At 39.6% G+C, this 12,153-nt stretch overlaps 1 protein-coding gene across 2 annotated transcripts in view; it reads right to left on the bottom strand.

The window, feature by feature from the left end:
• Nucleotides 1-1,049: 1,049 nt before the first annotated feature.
• Nucleotides 1,050-12,153, bottom strand: part of fz (frizzled class receptor) — a 389,662-nt gene continuing 378,558 nt past the window's right edge. For both annotated transcript variants that reach the window (XM_075304835.1, XM_075304836.1), the window contains exon 6: nucleotides 1,050-2,116. In XM_075304835.1, the coding sequence (XP_075160950.1) occupies nucleotides 1,587-2,116 (530 nt within the window). In that variant the 3' untranslated portion in view covers nucleotides 1,050-1,586. The remainder of the gene's footprint in view (nucleotides 2,117-12,153) is intronic.

Here is a 12,153-nt window from a genome sequence, read left to right as displayed (position 1 = left end):
TTTTATTTTATTTTATTCACTTTTAAACTTGCCTTTATTTCATTTAAATAAAAGTAGTTTATCTTAATTCTATATAACTTCATTTAAATTAATTTAATTTATTTCAGTTTAGTTTAATTTAATTTACGTTTAGTTTGCTTTGAATTTAAGTTGACTTTATATTTATTCTGTTTTTATTTTTATTTATTTTGAGTTTTTATTGACTTTTTAAAAAGAGTTATTTTTATCATTTCTGAAAAAAATAATTGAAAATTGATCCTTTAGTTCTTTATTTAAATTACTTTAATTTAATTAAATATAATTTTGTTTGAGATTAGTTAATTTATTTAATTTATTTTGAATTTAATTTTATTTGAATTTAATTCTTTGACTGCCTGTTAGCGATATTTGAAATTGGCCTCCAGGCGAACGAATTGTCAAAAAATCACTCATTGATATCACGATGAGAAAAGTCCCCGGATTTACAGTTGTTTCATAAAGGATAAACGTGACGTGAGTGGCCAGAATGGGAGATTAATTGGTGTGCGGGAGCACACCTGCCATCCGTCCAGACACGGACAATTTCATCAGGAATTGTAGACTCTCAGTCCGTCCGGAATCTAATGAAAATTTAGGAGGGCAAACGTCATATATATATGGACATAGGACATATTTTTATGTATATAGATTCCGGACGGACTGATGGAAAGAGCGTCTACAATTCCTGACGGAATTTTCGAATTGTCTGTGCATGGACGGGTGGTAGGTGTGCTCGAGCACATCCTGCATCACCCATACTGGCCACCCACGTCAATGATAAGTTCAAGGTTTCGGGCCACCAATACCTTAACTGTTATTTGATGGTGTTATCATTTCTTCTAAAAACTCCACACTCTTTTTACATTTTCCCCGGAAAAGATGTACTTTTTAGGTTCTTTTCAAAAAAAATAGTGCCATGCGTAAAGGCAAATTGCGGGAATTTTCAGCACTGCCGACAAACGAGAGTGTTGCGATTGCCCTGATTGCTCCTCTGAATTCTTTTGTGCCCGCTGAATTAAATGTGAACTTAGTTTGATTTTAATTTGCTTTAATTTTTATTTCAATTAATTTTGAAATTGACTTGAATTTAATTGAAATTTAATTTATTAAAATTTAATTTAATTTTTTTTTTTTTTTGTTAAGTGTATTAAAAAAGTAGATTGGTTGAAGTTTAATAGAAAAAAACGCAAAATTTAAGCAACTAAAGCTATTTTACCCAATTAAACGAACTTAACTTAAAGTATTTCTCTACTTTTTGTTCAGCATTTTCTTTACATCTTTAGTATAAAGTGGTAAGCATGACCACATTTTCATGGCTTAAATTTAATGAGGGAAGAACTTAAAAACAAAAAATAGCTACAATTTGAGCACTTAATTGCTTTATGGTCTATTATCGCTGGCATTTGTTTGTTAGCTTTTACAAAATTTACAATTATAACAAACAAATGCATTTTAATTTGTCCCTTTTATATAGGTTTGTATGTATATATGTATAATTATAGATAATTAATATAGCTTAAAATTATTGAAAAATATTTGTTATATATAATGTGTGTGTGTGTGTGTGTTTATACATAAGCTTGACCTCTGGTCCTTGTCTCCTTGCCCTGAAGTTTCTCCACAAAAGTACGCCAACTCACTACCGTTTTACTCGAATACAGCCATACACTTGAGGTAACACCCACCAGCATTGAACACAAATATTTCACCATATAAATTTGAAATATTGGCCTTGATTTTGTACCATCCGGTCTGGGTAGTGGACAGGGTATTGAAAATGTTTGACAGATATCACGATGCCATTGTATCATCCATTCATCAAAATAATAATATTCGTAGAAGAGGCAAGCCAAATAGCCCAGAGCCGGTAGAATGAAGAGGCCCGAGAAGAAGCCTATACGCATCATTAGCCTTTCAAGTTTATCTGTCCGCTTGCCATCTGTCTTCATGACGGTTCTGATGCGAAAGAGTGATATGAAACCGGCCAGGAGAAAAAGGGCTCCAATTGATAGATATATGCAAAGTGGAAGTATAAGGAAGACTCCCAATGAATGTGTATCCAATTGGCCAACAAAGCAGACTCCAGATAAGATATCACCTAAAAATAGAGATTAAAAGAAAATGTTAATATAACATTTTATGGTAGACTCTAATGTATTAAATATGTAAATTTTAAATAAATCAAGAAATTTTTTAATAATATAAAGATTTAAAGGAGGAATAGGTTAAATGGTAATGACAGTTACGTCTGGCTCACATAAACATTTGGTTGTGTCGGTTTTGTCAATACTCGAACCAGAAGTTCTCAGTGGAGGAACTTTATGCCTGAAAAACTCAGCAATTTTTGAAAATTTCAACGGCAATTGGCAGCCTGAAGATCTTTGTGGTTATCGAACTATACCTGATGGGCCTTGTACGAAATTCTGCACATGATGGTTTCAGAGATTGTGGATCCAATAATGTCAGTGGTGAAACTGTAGGCCGCCACGTCTCAATGCTGGAACTGAATTTCTAAAGATTTCAGCGTTAGAGTTTTACAAAGTCAGTGGCGGATCTGTTGGCTCCAAAGTCTCAGCAGTGGAACTCTGGTTCGAAGGTCTCAGTAGTAGAACTGGATACAGATTTTAGTAGTAAAACTGAATGGCCGAAGGTTTCGGATCAAAAGGTTTCACTAGTAGAACTGTGCTCTACCGTCTTTGTAGGAGAATAGTATGCACGAAGACCTCAACTATGTAATTGTTGACCCGAAAGTATCAATGCTGAAACTGTAGGCCAGCAGGTTTCAGGGATGGAATTGTAGCCATGAAGGTTTCAATGGTTGAATCGTACAATCGTAAATCGTAAGTGGTTGAACTGTAGGCCCACTGGTCCCTGTTGGGGAATTGTAGACTTCAATGTCTCAGGGGTTGAAATGTAAGATCGAGGGTCTCAGCAGTGGAATTTTAAGACAGAAAATGTAAGGCGGGGATCTGTAAATAAGAAGGTCTCAGTGTTGGAACAATAGAATTTCAGGCTCAAGGAAACTGTAGCCTTTATAGTATATATGGGTGGAACTCTAGGCCCGAAAGACTTGATACAGAAACTGACTTCCGAAGGTCTCAGTGGGGTAGAGTAAGCTCTTGGGTCTCAGCTAGGGAATAAGGTCTCAGGGTGCTACTTTAACCTCGAATGTCTCACTAATGGAAATGTAGTCCCGAAGGACTCTGTGAAGAAAGTAGGAGTCATCCGTGGTAGACCTATTCACCCGAAGGTGTTAGTGGTGAAACTATGGTCGCGAAGGACTTGGTGATGGAACAGAATTCACGAAAGTCTCAGTGGGAAAGGATAGGCTCGAAAGTTACGCTGGAGAACAGTATTACAGCCGTAAGCCCGAAAGTCTCGGTTGGTAAAGTATGCCCGAAAGTCTAAGTTATGGAAGTGTATTCGCGAAGATCCCTTTGAGGAAAGTAGGAGACGTCGGTGGGGGACCTATTCACCCTAAGGTGTTAGTGGTCCCGATGAATATGGTGATTGAAAGAAGAAACGAAAGTTTCTGTGGCGAAGGTCTCGCTGCTGAACAGTCGAACGTCAGAGCAGTCGTAAGCCCGAAAGTCTCAGAGCTGCTACTGTATGCTCTAAAATCAAAGTAATGGAAATGAACGCCCGAAGATCACCACGTGGCAACTGTAGGCATAAAGATCTTCATGGTGGAAGTGGTGGTCCGAAGGAACCAGAAGTGAAACTAGGGACATAGGGTATCAGGGGAGAAGTATACGGTCTTAGTGATGGAAATACATATAGGCCTGCAGGTGTTAGTGGTAGAACTGCAGGCCCTATGGTGTCTGTGATGAAACTGTAGTACCGAAAGACTTGATCGAAAAATAAAGATCCGAAGCCATAAGTGGGGAATGAAATACTCGTGGGTCTCATCAAGGGTGCGGTAAACGGGAAGGTCTCAGTGTCTTAAATAACCACGGGTCAATGTAGCCCGAAAGTCTCAGTGCCGGAAATGTGTTCCCGAAGGAATTGATGGGGGAACTGAAGGCACAAAGGTCTAAGTGGTAAGCATGTAGCGAGGGAACAAGTAGTGGGAATGTTGAGGCTTTGGTTGGAAAGGGATCTCGAGAAACTTGGAGAGGGAATTGAGGCCCGAAGTCCTCATTTGAAGAGTCCTCATTGAGGGAACGGTCTCCGTGGTGCAAATCAATCCCGAAAGTATTCTAATGGAAATGTTGGTCCGAAGGTCTCAGTGGTGAAACTGCGGTCCCGAAGGATTTGCTGGTTGAACTGGAGGCACTAAAGTCTCAGTGTACGAACGGTAAGCTCGTGAATATCAGTGAGGGAAAGGGAGACGGTACAAGACTTCAGTTGTGGAGCTGTATATACGAAGGTCTCAGTAGTGCTTAAGGTACGAAGAATTGTCTTGTAGCCTTAGAGACTGGATTTAAGTCATATAGAGGATCAGATCAAAAGCGAAGCCGCCATGGCTGCGATAAGATTGAAGATGTTGGTATAACGGACGCAATTGCGAAACATAACGAACCATTAAAGGATAATAAGGAAGTGGGTGTAATGACGGATGCCGCAACAATCAATGATTGTATGCCTATAGTGGCCATAGCTGTAAAGTGTGACATTTTGACACCAGTAGGATGGACATGGGAGGTTTGAGCAGCCGAACAGATACCAGAGGAAAATATGTCGAAGAATATTAGGTTAGGCTATGTGGCAGCCCGATGTATCAGGCTCACTTAGACTATTCTGTCCATTATGATACCACAGTGGTGAACTTCTCTCTTATCACTGAGTGCTGCCCGCTTCCATGTTAAGCTCAATGACAAGGGACCTCCTTTTTATAGCCAAGTCCGAACGGCGTTCCACATTCCAGTGAAACCACTTAGAGAAGCTTTTAAACGCTCAGAAATGTCACCAGCATTACTGAGGTGGGATAATCCACCGCTGAAAAACTTTTTGGTGTTCGGTCGCGAACCCACGACCTTGTGTATGCAAGGCGGGCATGCTAACCATTGCACCACGGTGGCTTCCGAATATTACTGGAGGACAATAAAGGCAATAACAGATACCAACGATCGCGAATCGTACTGGAATGCAAAACATGATCAACGAATACTCGGAATACGGCTGGATTCGCATTATATGGGAGATGGGACATGCCGGAATAAGAGAAAGCGTAAAAGCAAATGAATTGGTGATAAGAGCTAGGACACATAGGAAAGTGAACTTAGGAAACGCAGAGGCAATGCGGGCCGAGTTGGATGAATGGGCACAGGAGACACATAAAACAATAATGCAACGACGAAAATAGTCAGGATGAGTGTGGGAATAATGACCGCGCACCTAGAATTGGGAGCACATCTGCGTCGAATAGGAGCACCGATTCTAAACATAGAATCGGGCAGCCCTCAGTGATAAAAGAGAAGTTCACCACTGTGGTATCACAATGGATTGAATAGTCTAAGTGAGCCTGAAATTATCGGACTGCCATTATACCTAAGCTAACCTAACATGGTGCATGTAGGGAGCGTTCTGGGGATGATGGGACCATGGAATACTACCTTTGTAACTGCTCTGCCTTTATTAGGCAAAAAGTCAAACATTTTTAGCATAATATTTAGGTTGATGTTAAGTAATTAAATTTTCGACCACTATATAAAAATAACAAAATTGTCCTTCCAGGATGAAAGGAAAAAATGCAAACCTTGCATAACAACAAATTCAAAATTTCCACCATATGAAGAGAAATGCTGTGTGTTCATAAAATGCGAGACAGAGCAAATCTTCACATCAAACGAGAACAATAATAAGTGAAATATTTCATAGCAATCTGCAGTAACAGAAAAAAAACAGAACAACAGAAAAATTGCCAAGGCTGGCAGCTTTTAAGCTATCACCATCACCATCCTTCCTGAATGCAACAGCAGTAGAAAAACAAGTTTACAATTTCGTGGCCAATTTTGTGTGACAACATCGCCAAGTCAGCATCAGCCAAGTTGCCTTACTATCCAAGCAAAAGAAATTGAAAATGAAGTTGAATTGACGTGGACAAAATGGGCGGGGCGGGGAAAAATTGCACATAAATGGAAATGTGCCCAGAACAAAGAAGAAGGGTTCTTGTATAACATCGTACCAGTTGCGACAAATGTCAGTCAACTCGTTTTGCCAGTCTTTTGCCCAAATGCATGTCAGTCAGCAGACAGGTTGGTTCAGTCAAACGGAGATAAGGCTGAAGCTTCTATTCACCACGGTATTGTTGTGGTGGACACAGAATCTTTTATTGAGTGAGAGATTGCAAAGGCAATCTCGAACTTCAGTCTTACTTATGCGCCGTTCATATTAGAGGAGTTTTTGTACAACTTTTTTAAATAATTCTTAAAAAAATAGTTTTTTGTTAACATTTTATTTCTATAGAAGATTTTGTTTCTAGAGAAAATTTTGTCAAAATTATATTTCTAGAGAAAAATGAATTGAATTTTTAACTACGATAACTCCGATAAAAAACGGTGTCCCCATATTTCGAAAATGCTCCTGGAAAAAACTTTGTTATCCATCAATTCTCGGTACAATTGACCTTGGCATGGTCAAACTTTTTTAAGCTTAAAACCTGGATTAAACATGAGACTTAAAAGCTGGGATAAACGTAACTTCTTACCGTGCGTCGTTGGGAGATTAACTACATTGCGGAATATATTTCTCACCATACTCCGAGATATATTATACCAAGTGTGGAAGAGTATGAGAAAAGGATGATAATTTCGGAACTCTGAACATGTATACAGACGGCTGGAAAATGGAACTGCTAGCGGCATTTATGGCAGTGACCTAGGAATACGATAATCTTATATGTTAGATAGCGATTACAGTATATTTCACGCAGAAATGTATGCGATCACAAAATCAGTTGAGTCGCTCTTGATGAGGCCGTTATTCAGAAGCGATATCAGCCTCTTCACCGACAGTCCAGCAGCTATAAAAGCCTTGGGCAATGCGGACATAAGGTCTAAGGTAGTCAGGTGCTTCCGTAGAGAACTTAGGGTTCTCACAGAACAGCCAATGTAATTCTATGATGAGAGCCTGGACACTGTGGAATAAATAGAGGGAAATTAAGAAGCAAATATGCTGGCTAAGGAGGACGGTTGTGGAACGAATAACGTCCTCCCCCACACTTCTTAATACCTTCACAGGATTCATGTCAAATAGGATGAACTATGGCGATGACTTTGGGTCTCCTAATAAGGTAAGAATAGGCCTTAAAGATGATGACATTTGCAGATGGTGTCTGGACCCGGATGTTACAGAAGAATTGTACCACTTCTTGTGCAGCATTATCCTTCGAAGAAACAAGATTCTGGGCTTCTATTTCTTTCAGTCTCTCACCGATCTGCAGGAGTATAGCTTAAGGAACATACTCGCCTTCAACAGGGCCTCTAGCTGGATGTTTTAAGCAGTTTTAAGGAAGACAGGAAGATGAACAAATGGAAGTTCTTGAGTGACTTTAAAGGCGACCACCACAGGAGGGAGATGTTGAGAGAATTACATCGAGAAATCATAATGGACGTATACTAGACTAAGAGGATATCAATTTAATTCAAGAATTGATGTCAACCTCTGCAACCTAACTTATTATCGTCCATGCCCCATATGGACCAAAAAAAAAACTCATTTTTACAATTCCCTATGTGTTATCGTCATGATGACACGTTATCATTGTTAGTTACCCTGTAACTATGGTGGGTTGCATATGCGTGACACAATGTTGCTTACGTTTTTTTTTTCGCTTAACCGTTTAACATGATGTTGTTTCACCTTTATTCGATCCCAACCACACAATAATATACAAAAGCAGTGCCACGCAACATCAGGTTTTCTGTAAAGCTTTTCATGTTTCAAAGGATATTAAACTGTTTATGCATTGGCTCTATACTGCAATTGCTTTATACTTTTGGTTAACAACGATTATGACGCGTTTGTAACCTTTCAGCTTCGAAGTGAGGATTTGTAAAAGCAGCTAAAGCTGCTGTAAGGTGATGGTATTATGATGATGATGATATCTAAACTGAGACGAGAATCATTAATGATGTGATGAAGCATAAACTCAAATACGCGTAGTAGAGCTTACGTCGGGCGGTTAAGACTCTATGGTACCCTACCTATGATATTGCTGATAATGAATGAATAGGTTTATATAGCCAAGACCCGTTTTTTACAATTTAAATTAATTTAATTTATACTACATATTATTACAATTATTATTCGAGCTAATTGAACAAGAGGATCAAGGGGATTGTAACTAAAGGGTGATTCTTTTGAGGTTAGGATTTTCATGCATTAGTATTTGACAGATCACGTGGGATTTCAGACATGGTGTCAAAGAGAAAGATGCTCAGTATGCTTTGACATTTCATCATGAATAGACTTACGATCTGCCACAACGTCGAATTTTCAGTGAATGGGCCCTAGAAAAGTTGGCAGAAAATCCGCTTTTTTATCGACAAATTTTGTTCAGCGATGAGGCTCATTTCTGGTTGAATGGCTACGTAAATAAGCAAAATTGCCGCATTTGGAGTGAAGAGCAACCAGAAGCCGTTCAAGAACTGCCCATGCATCCCGAAAAATTCACTGTTTGGTGTGGTTTGTACGCTGGTGGAATCATTGGACCGTATTTTTTCAAAGATGCTGTTGGACGCAACGTTACGGTGAATGGCGATCGCTATCGTTCGATGCTAACAAACTTTTTGTTGCCAAAAATGGAAGAACTGAACTTGGTTGACATGTGGTTTCAACAAGATGGCGCTACATGCCACACAGCTCGCGATTCTATGGCCATTTTGAGGGAAAACTTCGAAGAACAATTCATCTCAAGAAATGGACCGGTAAGTTGGCCACCAAGATCATGCGATTTGACGCCTTTAGACTATTTTTTGTGGGGCTACGTCAAGTCTAAAGTCTACAGAAATAAGCCAGCAACTATTCCAGCTTTGGAAGACAACATTTCCGAAGAAATTCGGGCTATTCCGGCCGAAATGCTCGAAAAAGTTGCCCAAAATTGGACTTTCCGAATGGACCACCTAAGACGCAGCCGCGGTCAACATTTAAATGAAATTATCTTCAAAAAGTAAATGTCATGGACCAATCTAACGTTTCAAATAAAGAACCGATGAGATTTTGCAAATTTTATGCGTTTTAAAAAAAAAAAAAGTTATCAAGCTCTTAACAAATCACCCTTTATTAAGTATTTGAAAAGAAAATGCCAGATTCCAATCGACACAAGTCTGAACATACATGTTTCATCGATGGATAATTCGAATTTCCATAGCCTTTAGTATACTAAATCTGGCTAATTTCTTATAGAGAATTAATCTTCGCACATGGAACCATTTTCACCACAACTGTGCCTCATTTTCTCATATAATTACAATTCCTTAATCTTTTTATACCCTCCACCATAGGATGGGGATATATTAACTTTGTCATCCCGTTTGTAACACATCGAAATATTGCTCTAAGACCACATAAATTATATATATTCTGGGTCGTGGTGATATTCTGAGTCGATCTGAGCATGTCCGTCCGTCCGTCCGTCTGTTGAAATCACGCTAACTTCCGAACGAAACAAGCTATCGACTTGAAACTTGGCACAAGTAGTTGTTATTGATGTAGGTCGGATGGTATTGCAAATGGGCCATATCGGTCCACTTTTAAGTATAGCCCCCATATAAACCGATCCCCAGATTTGGCTTGCCGAGCCACTAAGAGAAGAAAATTTCGTCCGATCCGGCTGAAATTTAGTACATGGTGTTAGTATATGGTCTCTAACAACCACGCAAAAATTGGTCCACATCGGTTCATAATTATATATAGCCCCCATATAAACCGATCCCCCGATTTGGCTTGGAGAGCTTCTAAGAGAAGAAAATTTCATCCGATCCGGCTGAAATTTGGTACATGGTGTTAGTATATGGCCTCAAATACCCATGCAAACATTGGTCGAAATCGGTCCATAATTATATATAGCACCCATATAAACCGATCCCCAGATTTGACCTCCGAAGCCCCTTGGAAGAGCAAAATTCATCCGATTCGGTTGAAATTTGGTACGTGATGTTAGTATATGGTATCCAACAACCATGTATGAATTGTTTCATATCAGTCCATAATTATATATAGCCCCATATAGACCGATCCCCAGATTTGACCTCCGGTGCCTTTTGGAGAAGCAAAATTCATCCAATCTGATTGAAATTTGGTACGCGGTTTTTTATATGATATTTAACAACTATGCCAAAAGTGGTCCATATCAGTCCATAATCATATATAGCCCCCATATAAACCGATCCCGAGATTTGGTTTTGGAGCCTCTTGGAGGAGCAAATTTCATCCGAGTCAGTTGAAATTTGGTACATTGTGCTAGTATATGGCCGTTAACAACCATGCCTAACTAGGTCTATATCGGTCTATAGTTATATAAAGCCCTCCGATAAATCGATCCCCAACACACAAAAATTGGTCCATATCAAGTTCATAATTCTATATAGCCCCCATATAAGCGACCCCCATATTTTAATTCTGGCTCTCTACGTACCGTGCAAAAGTCCATATCGATTCGTAATTATTTGTAGACTTAACTATACATAACTTTTTTGTCTAATATATACCACGTATGGACTAACTCACAATTTAGAAAACGATGTTAAGAAGTTTTAAGATACCACAACCCAAGTAATTCGATTGTGGATGACAGTCTTTCGTAGAAGTTTCTACGCAATCCATGGTGGAGGGTACATAAGATTCGGCCTGGCCGAACTTACGGCCGTATATACTTGTTTTTATTGTATTTTTTTTTTGCGGGTTAGGATGGGAAAGTGTTTTATGCACCTAACACTGCGTCCATACCAACTAAAAACCCATCCTACCTCACCCCGGGATATACTTTCCACTTCGGAACCGCTTTCGCATTACTTCGAGGTGGATAATGTCCATCTCTGCTTAGTCTGCGTCGTGACTCCCTCTTTCGTTTATCGCTTCGCTAGATCCATGTCCGACATCTTCTTGCGAAGAATGTATTCGGCATATCTACTTACAACGTCCCAGTGCCTCTCATTCAGTAACATTTTGTTGACTCAATTTCGGGGGGAGATACGACCTGTCTCATTCTCCACTTCCCTGCGTCATTCTATCCATCGGCTACATTTAAAAAAGGTGTGTTCTGCGTCATCTACAATCTCCTCTTCATCGTATATGCATGTATTCCTATTGCATTTCGCCATATGGTTCAAGTATTTACGAAAGTAGCCGTTGGCGAATAGCATCTGGGTTATGTAGTAGTTCACTTCGCCGTGTATTCTGTCTCGCCATACTCGGATACCTGTTATATGTCCGATGTGTCCACCTGCCTCTACTTTCGTTTCCGCAGTGTTCTTGCCATTTCTCTATCTCGCTGGATGCCGTGTTTGTCGCGCCTGTTGGTTGGCAAGAAAAATCTTCCTCGGCTCAGTTGCCTGAAGGTCTATTGAGACCATTCGTGCTATCACTAGGACGACTTCTCCCGATACTGTGCTGTATGCTGATGTAACCCTCAGGGCTGCTGTTCTCTGCACAGAGAGAATATTATAGGCTTGGCTCCGACGTGTTGGTCTGCTGTTGGTTCTCTCCATGAGTACTTTCCATCTACTTGGGAGCGGTCCTCCAATATTTGCCATAAGGCGGCTCAATCATGCCGTTATCGTGGCAGCCTTTATAGTCACATACTCTATCTGTTTGAAGTACGTTAGTACGTTGTGTCTAGTCCTAGCGCCAAGTACTTGCTGACGGTCTTGTACTTATAACCACGTCGTTACGTCGTATTCAACTCTATTGCTAGTGGCAAATGTCGTCTTGTCAGCAGTAATAATTCCGTTTTTTGCATGGCTAACTGTAGTCCATGTGGTTCCTATGTATGTGAAGATAAATTCGAATTTGAAATTTGCAGCAAAAGTACCAAAAATATTTTTCAAATTCGAATTTAGGATTTCAAATTCGAAGTTGGATTTTTAATATTTGGCTTATTATTTAAAAACTAAGCCGCGTGCGATATAGAGAGTAGGCTCATTGGAAAGGGCTTGAGCTCAGCTTTCATAATCACAAAAGTCTTCATTAGAA

Source organism: Haematobia irritans, chromosome 4, assembly GCF_050003625.1.
Source record: "Haematobia irritans isolate KBUSLIRL chromosome 4, ASM5000362v1, whole genome shotgun sequence".
Taxonomy (NCBI): Eukaryota; Metazoa; Arthropoda; class Insecta; order Diptera; family Muscidae; genus Haematobia; species Haematobia irritans.
This window is presented reverse-complemented; position numbering and strand designations above follow the sequence as displayed.